General features: G+C 44.5%; 3 protein-coding genes, 1 non-coding gene and 1 pseudogene across 4 annotated transcripts; 3 read left to right on the top strand and 2 right to left on the bottom strand.

The window, feature by feature from the left end:
* The first annotated feature begins 370 nt into the window (after window positions 1-370).
* LOC124668454 lies at window positions 371-3,791 on the top strand (annotated as a pseudogene).
* Window positions 3,792-5,056: 1,265 nt separating this feature from the next.
* On the top strand, window positions 5,057-7,426 carry LOC124662205 (pentatricopeptide repeat-containing protein At3g16610-like). Its single transcript, XM_047200075.1, has one exon. It carries the CDS (start codon window positions 5,057-5,059, stop codon window positions 7,424-7,426), a length of 2,370 nt encoding a protein of 789 aa, XP_047056031.1.
* Window positions 7,427-8,771: 1,345 nt separating this feature from the next.
* Window positions 8,772-8,844, top strand: TRNAK-CUU. The gene has a single exon. It is a non-coding gene; the product is annotated as a tRNA-Lys (tRNA).
* Window positions 8,845-9,116: 272 nt separating this feature from the next.
* LOC124661797 lies at window positions 9,117-11,601 on the bottom strand. The gene is made up of 3 exons (XM_047199682.1): window positions 11,295-11,601; window positions 11,086-11,166; window positions 9,117-10,927 (listed from the first exon to the last, which is right to left on the bottom strand). Exon 3 carries the CDS (start codon window positions 10,854-10,856, stop codon window positions 9,240-9,242), a length of 1,617 nt encoding a protein of 538 aa, XP_047055638.1. The 5' UTR covers window positions 10,857-10,927; window positions 11,086-11,166; window positions 11,295-11,601; the 3' UTR covers window positions 9,117-9,239.
* Window positions 11,602-13,758: 2,157 nt separating this feature from the next.
* LOC124660850 (probable LRR receptor-like serine/threonine-protein kinase At1g06840) lies at window positions 13,759-21,548 on the bottom strand. The gene is made up of 21 exons (XM_047198686.1): window positions 21,194-21,548; window positions 20,712-20,899; window positions 20,380-20,530; window positions 20,128-20,199; window positions 19,950-20,021; window positions 19,510-19,653; window positions 19,360-19,431; window positions 19,217-19,288; window positions 18,511-18,585; window positions 18,359-18,427; window positions 18,150-18,218; window positions 17,960-18,031; window positions 17,431-17,517; window positions 17,249-17,317; window positions 16,462-16,955; window positions 16,137-16,286; window positions 15,594-15,877; window positions 15,111-15,162; window positions 14,778-15,028; window positions 14,490-14,624; window positions 13,759-14,373 (listed from the first exon to the last, which is right to left on the bottom strand). Exons 2-21 carry the CDS (start codon window positions 20,809-20,811, stop codon window positions 14,008-14,010), a joined length of 2,856 nt encoding a protein of 951 aa, XP_047054642.1. The 5' UTR covers window positions 20,812-20,899; window positions 21,194-21,548; the 3' UTR covers window positions 13,759-14,007.
* Between the last annotated feature and the right edge of the window lie 1,525 nt (window positions 21,549-23,073).

The following is a 23,073-nucleotide window of genomic DNA, read 5'->3' as shown; positions in this document are numbered from 1 at the left end:
GTACATGCCCTTAGTGAGAACTTGATCTGGACGCTGGATTTCGATCAGACGGCATGAGAGGTGGGCACCGTGTAAGACAAGACAAGACAGTGCCCTGGCACGTATTAGAAATTGGGTAATATATAGTACTCCCTTCGGTTCATATTAATTGACTCCAACATAAATGTATCTAAACACATTTATATGGAGTCAATTAATATGGATCGGAGGAAGTAATAGATATTTCGAAAAAAGGGCTGATGGGAGAAAAGGAAGGGCCGCACATCAGCACAGTACAGTACACAGATGCGAGACCGCGCGGAAGTCAGCAGTAGTAGTCTTCTAGGAGGACCTTCCTGGAAACCAGCCTCACGCGGCAAACCAAGACCACAAAACCACCTGTAGCGGCCACTGCAAAACGAGGACGTCGGCGGCGGCAGAGGTCAGTCTCCCATCTCCCTCTCTTCCCCCCTCTCTCCTCTCGCATCTTCTGTGTCGCGGCTGCTCCGGTAGGTAGGATGTGCTTGGCTGTGGCTAAGGGCACGGTGGCCCATCAAATTTTGGGGAGCGACGACTCCGGTAGGATGCGCGCGGCCGCGGTTAGGGGGCGGCGGCAGGCAGTGTTTAGGGGCGAGGCTGTCAGCCGGATTTGTGGGCCCGGCGGTTGCGAATATCTGAGGGGAAGGAGCATTTTTTCCTGAATTTTTGCAATTGGGTATAGAACACTAGCGGTTGATTTGACAATTGGGTATAACATCTTTTCTCGGTACTTCTCGATGGTATTAAAGATTCATTATCGGCCTGCTGGTTCTGTTTCTATCTGAATATATTGGCATTAACATTGGAAAATACTAAACGAAACCTTGATGCACCCACCCATTTATATTTTTTTTAAATAACGCTATTCAAAGTAAAAAAAAATTGAAATAAAATTTTGCATTTACATATTATATTGATATTTACTCGTGTAAGTTTTCACTAAAAAATACGATTGTATGTGACCTACAAAATTTCTATTCTTGTGAATAGTACAAATCCAAACATTATAAAAACATTTGAACATTTTTTCATTTTCGTGTTCATCCAATCGTATTTTTTCATGAAAGCTTACACGAGTAAGTATCAACATAATATGTACATGCAAAACAATTTAAGACTTTTAAATAGCATATTTTTTCAATTTTGAAAAACTGGGTGCATGCGCACCCAGGTTTCAAAAGTGCGTTTCGTTAACATTGTACTAAATAAATACTACTAGGATCATATAAACTATTAACTGTCTAAACAACTTTGATAGTTTGAATCAATTTTTTGGTGCTTTAGAATTCGTCAGACCTCATTTTTTTCCGTCATTCGGCACCGCAGGTAGAGCCAGCTGCGATGGCGCTGTTGACTGGGCTGGGCCAGGCGGCGACCGTGGCGCAGCTGGTTGGCGCAGATGTCGGCGGGCTCATCTCTATGATCTTGCAGGCTGCCCTGACGGCCCGGCAGAACAGAAAAGAGTGTGAGCAGCTCGCGCGTCGTGTCCTCATGATCGCACAGCTGCTGCCGCACGTGCAAGACCCTGAGGCGGCGGAACAGCTGGCCGGGCTAGGTGGCGCGCTCGGGACGCCCACGAGCTCGTTGTGTCCTGCCAGGGGAGGAGTGCGGCGTACCAGTTGGTCATGGCCGGCAGGCAGGCCGAGAGTTTCAGGGAGGTGCAGAGCAAGATCGACTTCTACCTCATCATCTTCCCTGTGATCAGCCACATTGGCATAACACGCCGCCTTGAACGAATCTACAACATCCTTATTCAAGATGATTCGATGAGAGCTGAACCGTCTCAACTTCCACAGCCATCCGAACTGCAGGTAGGTACAACTTCAATACAAATTGGTCCTTGCAGATGACTAGACTAAGAAATTGACATGCATGCTACATGAGAAAGAGGTATGTGCTCATTGAATGCTCATTTGCGGTCTCTTTTTTAGGACTTTACAGAGATTGCTCAGGAGGTAGTTCCAGAAGGAACCCAGGAATTCACATTCGCGGAGATAATGTCTGCCACCAATAACTTTTCCCTTGACGCCGTGATCGGTGAAGGCAGCTTTGGAACGGTGTACCGTGGCAGGTTTCACGATGGGCGAGAGGTGGCCGTGAAGCGCATGAAGAACTTACACTCAGGCTATTTACAGGAGGAGTTCCACTCAAACACTTTTCGGGAGAACTACGGCTCAAGCAATTTAGAGGAGGAGTTCCGCACGGAGCTCGACATCCTATCACGGCTCCGACACAAACACATCGTCCGTCTCCTTGGCTCATGTATGACTGTAGGCAAGGACAAGCACCTGCAAGCTAATACGGAAAAGAAGAAAAAGGGTCTACTAACAAGGCGGAGAAAAGAGCCGGAACAGCAGCCGGAGAGGCTGATCGTCTATGAGTACATGAAGAACGGTACGCTCTTCGACATCCTGCATGCTGACCATGGCTCATTCGAGTTGTCGCCGGTGATTTTGTCGTGGAAGATGCGCATTGGCGTGCTCCTCGATGTGTCGCGCGCCATTGAGCACCTGCACTGCCATGCCAAGCCACCGATCATCCACCGTGATACCAAGTCGGCTAACATCCTTTTCGATGCCAATTGGGTGCCGCATGTGTCGGACTTTGGCTCGTCGGTCGCATGGGACACGGCAGTGGAAGTCTCCCAGGTTGTAGGCACAGTCGGGTACATCGCCCCCGAGTACATGGCCCGTGGTCATTTGAGTCCCATGATCGACGTGTACAGCTTGGGTGTGGTGATGCTAGAGGTTCTGACAGGGAAAAAGGCATTTTCGCAAGGAAAGAGACTTGGAGCTCTCCAAATCTTACCCAATTTTCCGGACAGGCGAACTGTACCCATCATACCGGATTTTCTAGACAGGCGACCTGTACCGGAGCCAACGCCATGGCAGCTGCAGGCGCTGAAGCGTGTGGCATGGACGGCACGATGTTGTGTGAAGTTGGATGTGAAGGACCGGCTGGCCATATCAGACGTTGTTGCCAACCTTGAGATGGCACACGAGTTGATATGCAGAGACGACACAGGTTCAGTAGACGAGCCAAGTTTGGTTGACGAGTTTCCAGACTCGCCGCCAGACTCGCCACGTCCCAACAGTGTGTCATTGGCAAGCTTCGAATACCAGTCCGATCTGGTAAACTACAAATCAATCGAACCCTGTTTATATTTATGAATTCAGTTGTGTTCGTACACTGATGAAGGGGCTCGCTACTCGTTTTCTGATAGGAATCTGAGGTGTTGGAGGAGGGGCGTTGACACCAATCCTTGGAGGCTTCAATCACCCGATGAGCATCCTGTTCTACACATATAGGTAATGCCCTCTTTTGGCAACCTACATGTTGCGACGAGGGGTTTAGCACATCTACATAACAAGCAAGGCACAGGTTAGGCTTGCAGCACATATTTGTATGAAAGATATCAAGACAAGTTGTATGTATGTACTGTTGGTGGAAACGATGACCTCTACCTGGCCTCGGTTACGTGTTATATAGTAGATGGAAAAGCCCCATCTGTGGCACATACATGGAAAGACATAATTGATATTACAAAGAGGGCAAGAGGATTACAAAGAAGGCAGGAGATAAAAAGGAACGAGCCAATCACTCTATGTAGCCGTTGGGGTCAACTAGCCGTTGGTGTACTACACCATACGTGTTGCCTGGCACATATGTGTGTTGGGTACAACTATGTTTAACATGTACTTCAGAACTGAGATAGGAGAACTAACAATAAATACATTCAGGGATTGCAGTTAGAAGACGACATATCAAGACAACGTACCAGTTCATCATGTCATGTGGTACCTGAGCAAGCTAGTAAAGAGTTCAACTCATAACACGTTATTTTCCTTTAGCAGATGATGTTGTCATATACAATCAGTGAGTGTACAAGACTGTGCATAGGCTAGAATTACAAATCTACAATAAGTATGCACAGGATGATTGAAGTGTAAAAATAGGAGAAGTGATCCATATGTACATTAACGACAATGTACTGATTATACAACCCATATGTACATTTGGTTGTCTCTACAAACTTAGCTAATATTTGTTAGCATTCTATGGGGTGTACTATTCCCACATTAATGTAAAAATTTACATTACAAGTTTAACTATTTTGTATTGTTCCCACATGATTATTACTTATTTGAGTTAACCATTTCATAGGATATTATTCCGTCTTACACAATTCTACTATATAGATAATTTTAAAGCAGAACTATATTTTTTGTTAAATTTTATTCATGATTTAAATATATTTTAGACATGGGAATAGGCAGATCCTCATTTATGAGATCCTCAACATAAAAGATAAAAATTCTCTAATTTTATTACTCCTATGTATTTTCAATTTTACGTTTATGTTTCTGTTTTATATCTATGAAATGTGTGATGGCTCTAGTGAGTACGTATATAATTTTTTTTATCTAAATATACACTTTTAGAGCAGAGTATGCATGTGTTCCTAAGATGTAGGAAGAAGATTCTATGGCACACAAGACTTCAACAAGTTGTTTGTTCTACGAAATATGATTTAGGGGGTTGTAAGGCATGAATTAACCACGAGAGACTTTACGCCCCGGTTATGGATGGAGATATAGTAAGATATGCTATAAAGTGATTAATTTTCAACACACGGCTTTCATATTATGAGTGTTTGCAAATATAGATATTGTAACGACTCTCTAAAGATCTTAGAATGTGCCCCTCTTCGAATGAGGAGTTCATGGAACTAAGTTGGGACAACAATCTTTACATGACAATTATCACTAACTGTATGGTTAGGAGGATTATTATAGCCCTCCCTCACAAGGATCAAAACCCTTTCGTTTCTATTTCTAGAATTATGAAAACCCTGTCAGTGTGTCTTGTCAATATTTTAGGTGAAGAGGAACATTCTCATCAATAGAGGTACAACCCAACAACTGAGACTAAAACATTAGGCCCAAACAGATAGAATGGGCCACTTATGGCCTATACCACACAAAGGAAAAGTCCACTTTCTTCTCTTCGCCTCTCCAGTCGAGTTAAACCATGCGCGATGCGGCTCCGACTTCCCGCCACCAAATTGAAACCGGCCGCCGCATTTCTACACCACCCGCCACCTCCTCCGACCGCCGCCCGCCTCCTCTCCGCCGTCGCGCCTCCCTCCGACGACGCATGCCTTCTCCAGCAGCAGCAGCAGCAGCTCGACGACCACATCGCCCGGGGCAACCTCTCCCACGCCCGCCACCTGTTCGACCAAATCCCCCACCCGGACGTGCGCGCCTACAACGCGCTCATCCGGGCCTACTCCTGGCGTGGGCCCGCCCTCGCCGCCGACGCGCTCGTCCTCTACCGCGCCATGCTCCACGACGGCGTCCCGCCCGACAAGTACACCTTCCCCTTCGTCCTCAAGGCCTGCTCCGCGCTCCTCAACCTCCGCGCCGGCCGCGCCATCCACCGCCACGCCGCCCGCGCGGGGCTCCACGCCGACCTCTTCGTCTCCACCGCCCTCATCGACCTCTACATGAAGTGCGCCTTCTTCCGCCACGCCGCCACCGTCTTCGACCACATGCCCGCCAGGGACGCCGTCGCCTGGAACGCCATGCTCGCCGGGTACGCGCTACACGGCATGCACCGCCATGCGCTCGACTACCTCCTTCGCATGCAGGACCACCGCCTCAGGCCCAACGCCTCCACCCTCGTCTCGCTCCTCCCTCTGCTCGCCCAGCAGAGGGCGCTCTCCCAGGGGAAGTCAGTGCACGCCTACAGCGTCCGTGCCCGTCTCCACGACAAGGACGGGGTCATCGTCGGCACCGCCCTGCTGGACATGTACGCAAAGTGCGGGCACTTGCATTATGCCAGCAGGGTCTTCGAGGCCATGGCCGATAAGAACGACGTCACCTGGAGCGCGCTGATCGGCGGCTTTGTGCTCTGCAACCGGATGCTGGAAGCCTTCCGTCTGTTCAAGGACATGCTGGCCCAAGGACTGTGTTTTCTTTCTCCAACCTCTGTCGCCAGCGCTCTTCGAGCCTGCGCCAACCTGGCCGACCTCCGTATTGGTAAGCAGCTGCACGTCCTGCTTGCTAAATCTGGGCTTCACTCTGACCTGACCGTGGGGAACTCGCTCCTCTCCATGTACGCCAAGGCTGGGTTGACCGACGAGGCTACAGCGCTTTTCGATGAGATGGTCGGCAAGGACACGGTTTCTTACAGCGCGCTTATATCAGGGTATGTGCAGAACGGCATGGCAGACGAAGCCTTTCTCGTCTTCAGGAAGATGCAAGCCTGCAGTGTCGAGCCGGATGTTGCCACAATGGTGTCCCTCATCCCAGCCTGTTCGCACCTGGCAGCTTTGCAGCATGGGAAGTGCAGCCATGGTTCTGTCGTAGTCCGTGGAATTGCACCTGAAACCTCTATATGCAATGCCTTGATAGATATGTATGCAAAGTGTGGAAGGATTGATCTCTCCAGGCAGATTTTTGATGTGATGCCGGCTCGGGATATTGTGTCCTGGAATACAATGATCGCGGGATACGGAATCCATGGACTCGGGAAAGAAGCCACTGCATTGTTCTTAGACATGAAGAATCGAGCTTGTGAACCAGACGATGTCACCTTCATCTGCCTGATTTCGGCGTGCAGCCACTCTGGGCTTGTGACTGAAGGGAAACGCTGGTTTCACATGATGGAACAGAAGTATGGTATAACTCCAAGGATGGAGCACTATATCGGCATGGTTGATCTTTTGGCCAGAGGGGGTTTCCTTGACGAAGCTTATCAGTTTATCCAGAGCATGCCACTGAAAGCAGATGTTCGTGTATGGGGTGCCTTGCTTGGTGCCTGTCGGGTTCATAAGAACATTGACTTAGGAAAGCAAGTGGCTAAGATGATCCAGAAACTAGGACCCGAGGGGACTGGCAACTTTGTTTTGCTGTCCAACATATTCAGCGCTGCTGGTAGATTCGATGAGGCGGCAGAAGTTCGAATATTACAGAAGGAGAAGGGTTTTAAGAAGAGTCCTGGCTGCAGTTGGATCGAGATAAATGGCTCTCTACATGCATTTATTGGTGGAGACAGATCTCATCCACAATCACCTCAGATATATCAAGAGCTGGATAGCATCCTCGTAGATATTAATAAACTGGGTTACCAGGCTGATACCAGTTTTGTTTTGCAAGATCTTGAGGACGAGGAAAAGGAAAAGGCACTTCTTTACCACAGCGAAAAGTTAGCAATAGCTTTTGGCATCCTCACTCTTGGTGAAGATAAGACCATTTTTGTTACAAAGAATCTCCGTGTTTGTGGAGATTGCCATACTGTTATCAAGTACATGACCTTAGTCAGGAAAAGGGCTATAATTGTCAGAGATGCCAATAGATTTCACCATTTCAAGAATGGACAATGCAGTTGTGGAGATTTCTGGTGACAGCAAAAACAGTCTGGGTCATGACAGCTCAGTTATGCCAGTTCTGTTTTGTATCAGCCATTCATCATCTCTTGAACAGTCAGGGACCCCCTTAGTTCCCTGGTCCATTTAAAATTTCCTAGCATATGCTCTACTGTGAGATTTTGTATGTTGTTGCAAGTTATGCCCTCATAATGGGTAATCCAAAGTGAATTGATGTCATAAATTCAAATAGAAAGTCATTGCTGTTCAGGTTGGTTCTATCATGCCCAGTCAGAGGCAACTATTAACAGTTAAGGTGTTCAGTAGGGATCAAGGCAGAATGAACTAATAGAACTTCTGTCTCAAGTTGAAAATTGATGTTTGGTTTGATTATGCAGGATTGATTTTCAGCTCAGAGAGGTACATGCTTAGTATCATCAGTCCACTTGATTAAATGGTATCACAAATACGCTCCAGTGCACCTCCATATCATGAAGGTAGACTCTTAAATCACTTCTCTTCTGTTTAGCACCTCCAAATAATATGCATGCAGGTTAGAAAAATGTTCCGAAGAGTTAAGGTAGACTCTTAATCCACTGCGAACTCTAGTTAGACGAAAATAATAAGCTACTGTACAGCATGGCATAACGGACACAGTACTGATATAGTATTGAGTTAGCTCAAGTTTTTTGGGAAATTAATTGCCACAATTAAGCGTAGAAAGTCGAATTATACGATTTGTTGGCTTAAAATCTTGAGCTATGCAACACAAATCTGCTTCAAAACCAATAAAGTCAAACTGTACACTTCATTCATGAAGAATTGGAGAACGTTGCCAATCATTTCACCATCCATCCCATTGGGACCGAGTTTATTTCACATCTTAGCTGCCCGCACAATCTGTCATTGTCGAACCATTAGCTCATTCGAGAAGTCCATCTCTGTTCTGTAGCACAGTCACACAACCAGACCTTTCTCTCAACAGCTTAATGCTAACTTATTATTACTGTTGCATTGAACTGGATGGCCAACAACCTTCAGGGATCCTGGACTCTTAAATATGAAGAGAATGCGTGCACATAAGGCGCGATATGAATGAGCAAGAAACTAGAATATCTGGTCATTTGGAACAAAGAAGTGCTTGAGATCTTACATGTTGGGGATAGATAACCTGTTGGTGGCCATAGCCTCTCCCGGTATTGGTTGGACTGCCATATATGGCCATTGGTGATTGAGTGCCATCACCAGTTCTATTTCTTGTTCTTTTTACTAAAGTACTGTGCTGATCCATGGCTATTCTCATTTGTCAGTTGTTTACAGTTTTTTTTTTGTTGATAAGACGTTGGAAAGATCATATAAGGTTTACTGAGGTAACATTTCAAAAGCCCGTCTAGCTCAGTTGGTAGAGCGCAAGGCTCTTAACCTTGTGGTCGTGGGTTCGAGCCCCACGGTGGGCGAATAATTTTTTTTTTTGCCTTCATTTAGCTACAAACTTTGTGCACAGTTTGTATGGTAATCTTGTGCAATTTTTTTTGTCCTTCTTTAGCTACAAACTTTCTGCTGGTTTCTTGATAAAATGTGCAGAGTTTGTATGGTAACTTTGTGCAAAAATCAAGCCAGATTCTCCTCCCTTTCAATTGCAGTTTGACCTAGAAAAGAGTGTTAACATGTACAGCAATGCAAAAAGGTGCATCTTCATTTCTCAAAATTCATCAGGGAAAGGGGATCAGAACTACAACGAGGTATATGCTCTAATAATAATTTACATGCCTTATCCTCTTCCATGTACAACGAATTACTGTGGGATCTCTAAAGTTAAGTTTACTGGTTCATCTAACCATAATGTTGCTATCTATTTATGTATAACTACAGGTACAGAAGGTGGTATTGTGTTGGTACTGGTATTAGTGGCCCCATTTGGTACGAGGACACCTGCAAACCTCATTGGCTGTTGCTGCTGCTGCACATCATCACCGTGGCTAGGCATCTGGACCTGGGAGGTGGAATCATTGTCTCCGCGACGATGGTGATGCATCCTATCTTCCTGCACAATCTGGTAGGCATCGGCCGTCCTGACCTCCTGAGCAAGAGAGCAGGGGCAGCAGCAGAGCCACTGGAAATAGTCAGTCACGTCCGGCTTGCCGCAGCAAAAGTGGTTGGCGGGGAGCCTGAACCTCCTGCGCATCTGGATCCTCCAGAACCCGCCGTAGAGCAGGCCGAGAACGCAGAGTAGGGCGCCGCCGATACCGAGCGCGGCCCTTGCCGCTTCGTTGTCGATGTTGATCGCCGCGAGGTTGAAGATGAAGAAGGGCGCCAGGCAGAAGAGGATGAAGGTCACGATGTGCACGTACATGTTGCCGAACCCGAGCCGGCTGGCGTTCCACCCGAACACGCAGCAGCTGCAGAACATGGAGAGGTAGGCGAGGGAGATGTCGTCCCACAGGTCGAGCACGCCGCCCTTCCACATCGGGTTATGTTCCGCCGATGACGCCGCCACACCTTCCTGCTCGAAGATGACACTCTGCATGGCAAAGGAGTACCTCTTCTCGATGGTCTTTCTTTCGAGCTGCAGCGAACCCGACTCCTCGTCGGCGGCCTGTGCCTCATAGTCTTTCCCAAGGGGGCTGAGGTTGTTGTACAAGCCAGCGACCGCCGGTGCACATATTGCCACCGAGATTGTCAGCCCGACACCCACCGCCGGCCGCCTGCTCCTTGGCAAGCCAAGATTTAAGCCACATAGAGCGTACTGGGCAAAGCAGTTGAGATGAAGCAGCAAAACCACCACCATCATGTGCTTCCTCTCGTTGGGCTTTACGGTCCCATCCTTGCAGTACATCTCTCGGAGCGCGAGCATGTCGGCGGCTCGCCACCGGCAGAGCAAGGCCAGGTGGTAGAACCGTCTCGGGTGGTTGTACAGGCACATGAGGGTAAACAGCGCGTTCAGTATCTGGTTGTTGACCTCGAACCAGGTGTCCTTTTGGGACTTGTCCAGAACGCGGTTCAGCATCCCTGTCATGACCATGAAGAGGATGGCGCCTGAAACTCCAACAGCAACAATCCACACGAAGAGGGCCATGTTCACCGGGTTCCTGATCCACACCTTGGACTTGCCCCACAGGGATCCCCAGTCAATCTTCTTCACCAGAGGTATCGCGAAGCGCCTCGAGGACCGTCGAGACGAGCGGAAGGATCCTGAAGAGCCGTTTCGTTGGTTGCCGAGCATCATCTCCCTGGACGAGGAAGAAGGGGAGCTTGATAGTTGCGGGTTGGAGGGCGGCGGCTCGTATGGCGTGAACCGGTAGGACGTCTCCTGCAGGTGCTCGAAGGCGTGTCCATTTGCTTTGGGTGAGCTGAAGTAGAGGGCTATGTGATCCTTCACGTTGATGTTCCCGGGTCCTCCTGCGGCTTCTTCGTGTATCTCGCCATCAGGTTTCTTCTCATTACCACCACCATCTGGAACCACCACCATATTTTGGAAAACTGCAGATGCTAGTTGTTCAATTTAGGCCACGGCAGCTGAAGGTGTCTGGACAAAGAAGCCTACAGTTCGAAAGAAGGGACCGAATGAAATTCAAGCACTTGAAGAAAAGTTGAAATGAAAAGGTTCAGTACGAAATAAGTAAACTGAGTTCAGAAAGGTGCTGTTCCAATACTAATCCAAGTCAAAACTGGCAAAGAAACCAAGAACACATGCAAACCTTAGGCAAACTGGTTTGAGTTTGCTTCAAAGGCAGGAACTGAATTCCCACGGCTCAGTTCTAACTGATAGATCGAGCCACCTGAACAACAATATGAAAACATTTCAGTGTTTTGATATGTCAGGAACTGAATTTCAATTTCGTCAAAGCCAGGACAGCAAGAAGCAAGGCCAGTTAGAGAACAATTCAATAAGAACAGAAAGTATTACCTTGCATCAAGGGAAGGAAGAGAATTGAGGAGGAAACTGGACAGGAGGAAGAAGATGGAGGTGGGATTGAAGAAAGGTTGGGCGGAGATTCTAGAAGAGGAATTCGTTGATTCGGCCGCCGCCGCCCCCGCTCGTACCTGGACCTGACCAGGACTAGCAAAAAATAATTTTAATCAGAACAGAAGAGAATGGAAGAGAATAGAATACAAGAAGAGAGAGATAGAGAAGGAACAAAAGTTGCCGTCGTCAAGTACAAGGTAGCTTCGTCTCATTCAACCTCTGCGAAAAGTCGTGGTCAGTAGCAGACCCCAAAATACACCCCGCGTCTCTAATACACGGCTTCGGATTTCGTCATTTCTGGTAATCACAGCGGAATTTGGCTGGTCAGACGCACAACTTGGAACACGTGCTCAGGGGTAGTCTGCGACCCTTCTGGATGGTGTACCCAAGGTCAAAATGGTGACGTGGCCGACGCCAAATTGAGGACGAGCTGCAGGGAGCTTTATTTTTCGAAGATTGGAACACCATATTTAAAAGATTTACTACAAAATTTTGAAAAAAAAAAGTTTGGTTGTGTCCAATGATGTTGGAGGATATTATATCTCCATTTTCTATGGGATCGATATTTTGGCATAGTTTGGCAGTTGCAGGTAGAACTGTAGAAGTATCATAACTTTCCTCCAATTGGCAAATTGTTGGTCCATGGCATGCTCAAATATCTGTGCTACGGCCAAGAACCAGGCTAATCCCTTCGGTAAGTCGGATTCATAAGATAGGCGCCAATTTTATTTTGAACTATACATCAGGAGCTCTGCTTATTCATTAAAGAAGGAGGAAACACCGTATAGATTTGTTTACACTTGGCATTGGCAAAGTTGCCACACTCACGAAATGAAAGAAAATAAAACTCAACTGTACAAACTCAAACTATTTTGTGAGCACTTCTGTATAGGGCCACCTCAGTCTTTGCTAGGCCAGCCACCGAAATGGCAGATGCACGCTTATCCTAGAAAATGCACTGGTTTCGCTCCTTCCAAATATTAGAGGCCATCGTGACATCCTTGACAACATCAATTTTAGGTCCAGCGTTAAGGATTTGCCACCAGTCGTTCAAATCAGCAGCCGCAAGAACAACCTGCACAATATTCTGCTGGGTAGTGGAGAATTTACTCCAGACTTCAAATGAAAAGGGGCAACGTAGCAAGAGATGGTCAGCATTTTCAAGGATTTGCTGGGCATTTGTCGTCGTGCGTCCATCCTCGATTGCTAAGTCTGTCAGCCGTCCATAAACGGTTCTGTAACACAAGCCATAGGAAAAAATTCACCTTCTCTTCCATCTTTGCCTTCCATACAATGTTCAGGTCATGGAGGATAAATCTCCCGTAGAATTGCGCCTCATAGGAAGCCTTTGCCGAGTAGGCATTGTTTGCCATCATCGTCCAGGTACCCGTACCGATGGAGTTTGGAAGCTGCACATTCTGAACCAACTCCCAAAGCACGGCCAATTCCTCGAACTCTTGGATTGTGGTCAATCTCTCGATCCCTCTCATCCATCTTCCTTGGGTCAGGGTATCCTTGACAGACAGCTTCTTTCGAAAGGCAAGCTTGTACAAGGCTGGGGCCATCATCGCTGGTGCCATCCCGGACAACCAACGGGCAGTAGCACCGTCGCCAATGGAGAAGAGCTCAATATCAATTGAATCGCAAGGGATTTCCATGCCCTTCCATGGTCTCTCAGACTGGTCCCATTGTAGCCACAGCCATCTCAGTCTAAGGGAAATCAATTGAATCGCAAGGGATTTCCATGCCCTTCCATGGTCTCTCGGACTGGTCCCATTGTAGCCACAGCCATCTCAGTCTAAGGGAAATCAATTGTATCGCAAGGGATTTCCATGCCCTTCCATGGTCTCTCGGACTGGTCCCATTGTAGCCACAGCCATCTCAGTCTAAGGGATCTGCTAAACGCAGAAATATCTTTGATGCCTAGTCCCCCATATCTCTTCTTCATCACTCCATACAAAATCATGCCTGAGCTTGTCAAATTTCTTGATGAGCCATTTGGGAGTCCTTCTCTCCTCTGTAATGGCTTTGTAATCCAGATTGTGTTGATATTTATGTTCAGGCCAGCTTTGGCCCGTCCTAGTTGGCAGTCAAAAAAGGAAGTATTATAACAGGTGTAAATTTCACTACAAAATACTTCATATTTTAGGCTATAGTAAAGTGATAGAAGTGTGGATCTAACATAGTGAACCACGCACAATTTCAAAACTCCAAAAAAAATTTAGTATACATAACGTGGCAGTGATCTAGTGAACTGATCTACTAGATTTTCACGGAACTTAGTACAAATATGTTTATATATTCATACATTATCAAGCATATATGAACCTTGGGTCGATATGATCCCTGAAGAATCATTTTTCACGTGATTTGTTTGCATCATGTAGTAGTCCCATATCTCCACTTAGCCAAGAAAACACGGAAAACACAATTTAAATTGATCAACCCCTAATGTTTCTCGAGATAACTCCATATTTACAAGGAAAGGAAAACATTAACAACCACAAATTTCTAACACCTACACACACATGACACATGCACTCACAAATTCCTAATAACTACACCACACAAATGACAAAACACGCATCCATCAGCAACGAACTAATAACTACACCACTTAAGGTAACTCCACATTTACTAATTTCTCAGCTAGCTAGCGAGGGTTGATGCTGGGCATAACGCCGCTAATAAGGTTGCTGCCGGAGACATCCGACGACGACATGTACTGGTCGTTGCCCCCGGAGACCATCCTCGCCCCGGATGACGTCGCCGTGCTGCTGGAGGCGTGGCTAGGGTCCATGGCCACCGACTCTGAGGGCACACCGTCCATCTCAGGGGTCATCTGCCATATCGTCTCCAGCTCCCTCACCACTTCCACCATGGATGGCCTGGCATCCGTCTCGTCGCGGCAGCACCGCAGCCCTAGCGCGGCGAACCTCTCCACGCACTCCCCTGGGCATGATCCCATCCGCATGTCCACCACCGACAGTATCATCCCCGACTGGTTCGCTGCCACCACCTGCATGTGTTTATTATCGCGATTCAGTTTATGCTTGCTGGAATGGCCTTGTCACGAAAACTAATGCACCACCGTACATTGCCGCCATTGAAAAAAACTGAATTTTTATAATTTACCTCTCTGACTAGATTTTTCCCATGAGAAATAGGCTGCATCCCTGTCAGCAATTCCAGAAAAACAACACCGAGGCTGTATACATCACTCTTGTCCGTCAACTTATGAGTGAGGAAATACTCTGGGTCAAGATAACCCTGCAAACAAAGCCAGCTCCATCAATAATGCGGTGTCACGAACACGACACCGAGAGTGGGCGTGTGAGACTCCAAACTGATTTGCCACATGCCTACTTATGCGAAACTAGTTCATGGAAAGATATGTGACAATGTTTGGTAGAACCTACTCACCGGGGTACCTTTTACGACCGTGGAAACATAACCAGGAGCACTACCCTCTGTTTCCGGCAGTGGAGCAAGCCGCGAGAGGCCAAAATCAGCAACCTTCGCTACAAACTTCGAGTCCAATAAAATGTTGCTAGCCTTGATGTCACGGTGAAATATTGGAGGGTCTGCTTCCGTGTGTAAGTAGAGGATTCCTCGCGATGATCCCAGTGCAATTCGTAACCTCATGGCAAAACTTAGACCCTCTTTAGCTTTAGCTGTTAGGGCAAACAACGGATCAAAACTACGGTACAGGAATATCAGTGAACAATCTTAGTGGGTACAGAATGAAGTTCAGACCTGAAAGATTATCACGTAGAGTACCATTTGGCATATACTCATACACCAGCATCTGCAATACATGGTTCACAGTAAAAGATTATATCATCATAACGTTGGACCAGATATAAAGTATCATTATGCATAAACAGAGACTATAGGCAACAGTCAGCTTCAGCAATAAGACTGCCCAGAAGATGAGCTCTCAATAACAAAATGTCAATCAACTGAAAACGAGGTTACAATATATATTGAAAGGAATCACTTCTGCACTAAACATAAACAATGTGCTGAGTTGCTCTAGCAGATAAATGCTGATAAAGCATGCGTTGATGTATAGAAATAGGCTGACGTGCGATGATGTACATGTACTTCAACAGATGCATGAATATCAAATTTTCCACTGCCCATTCTAAAATAATAAAGCACTTGAATAATAACCAGCATCTGTTGAAATTAGTATTTTCAGTTAATTTATAAAAATCAAATGTTGGAGGAAAAAACCTGCTCATCCTCTTCATCGCAATAACCAAGCAAAGAAACCAGATTTCGGTGATGCAGCCTGGACAACAATTCTATCTCTGTGAAGAACTCCTTTGAACCCTGAAGAGATCCCTCTTGTGCGCGTTTTATTGCTGCCACTGTTCCATCAGCCAACACCCCCTTGTATACTTTTCCATACCCTCCTTGACCAATTAGTGTCGAATCACTAAAATCACTTGTACACTTCGATAATTCTTCAAAACTAAAGTCTTTTACGCCATCAATTTTCATGGGAATTCTTTTCGCTGCAATGTCAGAAGAATATTGTCATCGAATAACCATAACTTTTCTTCCCAACAAGCTTGGATAAAATAGCAACTCATATAAAAAAGACAAAACAATATGTACAATGCTGCAACCCTGTACTAGCAAAATCAGAAGCAAAAGGAGTGACAACTTTTCAAATAAATAAATGAACAAACGTGGACAATTACCACTGTATTTGAAAAAAGAGTCCAATTATTAACAATTTTAGACCACAGAAAGTAGAAATAGAGGGTTTACCAGTGCGCTTCTTTGAAAATCTAGTCGATCGCCTTCTCAGTATAAAGAGAGTAATGATGGATGAAAGAACTGCCGCTGCAGCAAATGCTGCGATGACAATACCAACAACGGCACCTGTACTGAGACTGGACTTAGAACGACGTGGCAGTACTGGAAAGAAAGCATGGGGAAAATGTGAGTTCTCTCTTCAGTACAACTACTATATGTTGCTGTACTGTACGCACGTATATAATCACTAATACAGACATCTGTAACATGACGACAAAAAATTGCAATGAAACAAATATGGAGTTGATTGGAGATAAAATAGCATATATATCCATACCGTTCTCGTACCACCCTGGGATGAAGTCAATAAGCTCGTAAGGCCCAAATATATCCGAGTCCGCGATCAGCCACCCCGTGAACATGTCTCTCAGTCTCAGCACTTCACTCGAGTTAAAAAACCCAGTGTTGTTTGGGAACAGCTTCAACTTCATCTTCAGCCTCGGGCCTTCTTCCCACTCGAATATAGCAACTTCCAACTGGTATGAGGACAAAAAGAGTCCCGATGATAGATACTGTTGAAATTGCGCTTCATACGGAATAAAATCCCAGAATCCTGGACTCTTCAGACGGTAATCGACGTAGAGTGGAATGCCACATGAACATGGGTTAGGTGACTTGAGTATGCTTTCGAAAGGTAGGTCGGTTGAGCATGGCGAACAAAGTGTGCTGTTATCCAGGGAACCTCCTCCAGGAACAACTGGTGACGGTGACCCACAATACTGAGATATGTTTAGTTGATTCGGAGATGTGCATATGGGGTTTCCAGATAACCTAAACATGCCATGTTAGTAAAGGAAATATAAGTTCTAGCAATGGCAAATAGATCTGAAAACTCCAACACCATTGTTTCTCCCCTTCCTTATGTGAATGGCATTCTTTTTGGAAATTTGTAAGTTTGGGGAATCAATAAGAAGCAAACAAAAACTCCAACATCAGGTTTTTTATCCAAGAAGTATTGTTATACATATTCCTAGGTGTCAGTATAGAATCTTTCTAGCAGTACAAGTAGGTCAAGATTTTTCTTACTTAAATTAACAAGCAAATTTTTAAATACAAATGCTTACAGGATGGTAACATTAGCAGGAGGTGTAAGAGGATTTGACAGATTCGTGAGTAAGTTGTTATGGAAATCCCTGCAAAATATTCAACAGGGAATATTAGACTATCAGTCAAAATAAATATGTCAATTAAACTGATCTTAAATTCAGAACAGTGAAACGAAAGGTTCAACTTAGGATGGTCTTACAATATCAGACTTCTGTTACCATTGAAACTGATATTTCGCCAGACATCAGACGGAACAGAACCATCCAGTTGATTATTGTCCAGTGACCTGAATGAAGACAAAAAAAAATCAGCTCAATTTGATTCAACTGATCATTCATGGGCATTACTGTCATACAGACTGTTTATTTTGATTGCTAAAATTAAAGCTATTGTCATGGCATAGGCCCACAGTACGTACTCTAGCAAGCAGTTATTGTCCATGTGAGAAGACCAAAAGGGAAGATTATGGGCACTTGGATGCTACTTATTAGGTATTTTATTTGCAATTTAATAATATTTTAGTCAGCTTATCTATTAGACTAATGTTACCGATATGAGCTGATTAACAAATATATAAGGAGGTATATTGTAATTACTAATTTACTACTCCTAATATTGAGCAACAATGACGTAAGAGCATCCCTCCTCTAAAATTCCCTATCTAGAGATCTATCCCCTATCAAATATTGAAGGACATAATAGCACGAAGAACGAAATGTCATACTTACAGTCTCTGGAGATTAGGAAGGCCAGAGAAACTTTCAGGAATGGAACCATTGAGACGATTGTGGGAAAGATCTCTGCACAACTTGCAAAGTTTAGTGTAAACTGAAATGTTTCCTTGGTAAAAGGTATCAATCGATGACACTTGAAAAAACAAAATGACACAAGTTCTCTGTGACTGCTCTCTGTTCATACATTGTAGTTATGTTGCTTGCTAGCTGACCAGATGGTATGGGACCCGTCAACTGATTCCAACTAATATCTCTGAAACACCAACACAACAAAGATATGAGTAAGTGATAGCTGCCAAATTCCTCCAAGCATAATGTGTAATATTTTTTCCTAAACAAATAGGTGATATGTTGTTCCATATAAGGTAATATGCAGCTCAGATTTCTACATACAAGTATCCAAGTTGTGGTATTCCACTGACATCAGGAGCAGGACCTTCCAAGCTGCAGTTCCTCAAACTCCTGATGTAGACCATATTAGATTAATCTGAAATGGTAATAAATACTTAAAAGAAAGTAGATCAGAAGTCTGAATTTAAACTTACAGTTTAAGAAGTGTGGTGATATTGCCATAAGATGACGGAATTGAACTTCCCGAGAAGTTGTTATTGTCTAGCTGACTGGCATCATTTTGGAAAGATGTAATTAGACAGATAGTGAATACTTTAAATGTGATATCTCAAAGAAGTGTAAAAAAAAAACTAACAAAAATGAACTGAAAGTTACTCAAAGTGCTAAGGACATCTGAGTGTATCTTTTGCTTTGCTTCAGCCAGTTTTTAATTACTTATGATATATGATTGAAAAAAATGACAAAGAGGCTGGCAATTATGTTGTTTCAGAAGCATTTTCCAGTGGTTTACTGCTGGCAAGAAATTTACGCCATAAAGATCAGGGTAAAATCCGAAGTAATCCTAAACAACTAACTCAGTTAACGCCGGTTGAAGCAAGTGCTCAGTGTTATAACTTAATAAGGCATCACAAGGACACTAGCAGCTACTTTTCAGTAAAAGAGAAAAGAGGAGCGGACATTCTTTGACTGTGTTGCGTCCAAAAGTGTATGTAAACCATAAAACTACAGTTAAAATACACTCAAGCTAAAAAAACAAATAGAGATGAACTAATTATGAACTTGATGTAATACCAAGATAAGGCCATTTCATGATCAAAGATTGATACCCAACCCACCCAACCCTGATAACAAAAAAGTGAACAGTATTCAAACTAGTGCACAATAGTAGAGGCTTCGTACATGATGAGCAGTTTTGGTAGCTGTGATAATTCTGGAGGAAGATAGCCTGATAAGTTATTGTTATCCAACAATCTGCAAACAAATTATAAGGTCAGTAGAGTATAAATGTAAAAAAGAAATTATGGTAGCAGTCAGGTACTTACAAGTGAACAAGTGAAGGTAATCTGGACAATTCAGGTGGAATTTGACCACTCAACGAATTATTGTTCATGTGACTGCATAGAAATTGGAAAACCATTAGTATAAGGACAATTATCACTTGTTAACAGAGAGACAAACCATGCTGTACTTACAAGTGCTTGGTTTTGTTCAGGTTAGCAAATGATTTAGGTATGGGTCCGGATATATGGTTCTGATCAATCTGAATCCTATTCAAATTAGGAAGGAAGCCAATAGACTCTGGTAAAGGACCAGTCAACAGGTTCCCGTTCAAGAGCCTGCAAATGTAAAAAAATGGGCATATTGTCACATGAGCTAAAGCAACTGTCCATAAATAGATGTCTTGGATTTTTCTAAATTAGAATGTATCTATACACTAAATAGTGTTTACATACATCCAAATTTTGACATATCTAAGACATCTATTTATGGACAGAGGTAGCATTAATTTAAAAAAACTGCAAGCAAAAACTAAGTTAATATATACAGGAAAACGATAACCTCCATATCCAACCAGAAGGATATGAAGGAAACTATTTCAGGTAGAGCATGAATGCAATGAATTTCAACTTACAATAGTTCCAGAGAAGTAATGTTGCCAACCTCTGGAGGAATGCTCCCACCAATTTTATTCCACATAAAATCCCTTGAAAGGAAATTAAAAGTAGTCAGTCGGCCTGGTGCATGTAGGCCTTGATTAAATGAACAGACACTCCACACAATAATTAGCCAGGTCAACTCACTTTACTTACATTATTTTCATGTGAGTAAGCTGGCCAAGCTCAGGAGCTAAAGTCCCAGATAAATTCAACCGTATAAGCTGCCTGTAATCACGTACGGGGATATTATCAAGTGATGCAAATGTTCCCTAGTCCATCAAAATACATTTTGCACCATTTCCTTTTTTGCATTAGCAGCTCCATCAAACATATCGATACTTTAAATAGAAGGGTTGTATAAATGTTTATGGACACAATTAACAAGGAGATCAGTTGTGCACATACAGTTCTTTGACATGAAAGTATCCATCGGTTGCTGTCTCATTTTCACAGATGACACGAGTCCAATTGCCGATACATGGATCTCCACGGTTCCAGCCATCGAGAAATCCCAACGGATCGTCCAAGCTGTTTTTGATAGCTCTCAGAGCATTAACTGCAGAGCAGTTGAACCGAATGTACAGCAAGTTAGTTTCACAATGCAGGGAGGATGTAGACAATACAATATATGTTGCATCTCTCTTCCAGTGAGTGTCAAAATAGTTATGAGGAACAAGTAAAATGAGCAAGAACAGCTGTGAAGCTAGATAATCGTGGTGGTTTGAGATGGATTTCACCTTCCCATGGTGCCGTGATCTGTGCAATCGTCAGTTGCACATTGGCGAAATACAACGTGAAGATCACAGAGCAAATATAGAACATCCGGGACCGTGACATGATGCCGTTGCAGAGAAAAATTCCCCAAACTAGCAGTAATGTTCAGAGTTCAGTGACGCAGGCTGCCTCTGATGGCGGAGTCCATTCCCTGAAAAAGAGCAGCGGAGAAACAGTTACCTGGTTAAGATTCATGAACACTAAAAAGGACTATCTAGAGCCTGTGATGCACCAGATTATATCCGGGAGTTATTAGACAGATGTATCAGGGAGTTCTTCGCGAAAAGATGGACTTGGCTACCATACCGCACCCGATGTGTATCCATTGAAGGAGGCTAACAACCATGACACCATAGCATGAATGAAGCCAAGAAGAAATTGGATGGATGGATTCGATATGCAAGCATAGAAATGGAGAGCATAGAAGAAGTGAAGCAGAACTCACCAGGTAGACAGGACAAGGCAAACTGGCAAACTGAGAAGAGGAATCGACGATGCAGGACAAAGAGAGAAGCACCGAAGGAAGGACAAAAATAGAGAAGGGGACAGGGATGGTGAGGGATTGACTAATTAAAAAGTGTGAGGAGTATTGAGCAGCACGGAGCCCAGTATTGTAATGGAGGTTGGGGCGGGGATTAATGGGGCGGAAAGGGACGGCAGGCTGAATCCATGTTCTGTGTTGAATCCAATCCAAGGCATCATATCATACTAGTAATCAGTCGGTTGAATTGAAGGCAAGCAAGCAAGCAGGACCCGTTCTTCCTGCAGCCAACAGCCCCGGAAACATCAATCTTTGAACAATTCCATGTTTTGCCATTGAAAAGGGAGTGAGAAAAGAACCCAAAAGTGAGGAATTGACCATGGGACATGTGGGGAAATTTGAGTAGAGTACTGGGGTTGGTGCCATATGTCCATCCATCTATCCACCTGCCCGTCTGTCTCCCTGACCTCAGCACCACAGTTCTCTATTGAATCCGATGTCAACTAAAGTAGGTAGCGCGGCTTCTTTCTTCCTTCCTTCGCCCAGCACTACGGTTAGCAAACTAATAATCCGTTGGGCCAACAAAGAAACCTAGGCCAAACAGAGGAATGAGTCTCTCAGGAAGGGAGAAAGCGTCAAGTGAGCTTGCCCATACCTGAACGCCCTGCCCATCCCGCCGTTGCAGCCGCCGCCGCCGCTGGCCATGCTTTGCCGCGCTGCGGATCCGCCAAACAGTCAGAGGAGACGAGGGTGGACTGGTGGTGGAGCCTCCTCCTCGCCGTTTCTGCAGCCTCCTCCTCGCCGCCGCCGCCGCAACGCGGATCCGCCAATGTGGCTCCCCCATTGCATATTACTGTACTTTTCAATCAACAAAAGAAGAGCAATGACCTTTTTGGTTCACAATGGTGAATGGCACATGGTTCGGCCAAGCCGAGTCTCTCCTTTCAGTCCATCAAGAAACAAAAAAGAACATCTGTTGTCAAATTCTAGCGTTTTACGCCGTCATATAAAGTATACTACCTATTTCACCACTACAATACGTGCAACTAGTCGCCATAGAAAGTACCCATTAATTTCCGGTGATTTTCCTTGCTTGCCCCAATCAGGAAAACCAATGCGTGCGCGATTTGATGCACGCCCGCGTCAGGTTGCTATAGGGCCACGACGACCCATTCCCGTTGCAGCAGCTCCGAGTTTGGTTTTTTCACGGTTTTGGAATATTCTAGAAGGTTCCTGGCAATTTTTTGGGTTTCCTCCCGGTTTCTTGATTCTTGGTTGTTCTCTCCATTTTCTTCGGGTTCTTTGCGGTTTCTTTTCCTGTTTCTTTTTTTCTTTTCAAAGTCGAAAATTATTTAAATTCAAAAATGAAAATTGATCATTTTCAAAAAAAAATCAAGTTCGAAAATTAATTATTTCTGAAATTTGTTAATTTTTTTTAAAATCAATTTTGAAAATTTGTTTAAATCTGAAATTTGAACTTATTTAAAAACTGATTTTTACGAATTAGATTTTTTTGATATGAAGATTTTTCAAATCTGAATTATTTGCAAGTTTGCACTTTTTACATATTTGATTTTTTCAAATCTGACATTCTTTCGATCTAATTTTTAAGAATTTGAACTTTTTTTCCGAATCACTGGAATTCAGAAAAATCAGGAAAAACAAAAAAAATATGACACACATATACATCACATGAAACAAAGACACTGAGAGGACAAAACAAAGTAGTCGTATGGAGCGGGCTAGTAATAAGAGCACCCATCCCGATCAAATCGAGTATAAAATTGGCGAGGTGCTATACACCTGGTCGGCGCGGACCAGGTGTCGCACACCCGTGTTGGGCT

Source organism: Lolium rigidum, chromosome 6, assembly GCF_022539505.1.
Source record: "Lolium rigidum isolate FL_2022 chromosome 6, APGP_CSIRO_Lrig_0.1, whole genome shotgun sequence".
In the NCBI taxonomy this organism is placed as follows: Eukaryota; Viridiplantae; Streptophyta; class Magnoliopsida; order Poales; family Poaceae; genus Lolium; species Lolium rigidum.
The sequence above is the reverse complement of the archived record's forward strand: the minus strand, read 5'-3'. Positions and strand labels throughout refer to the sequence as shown.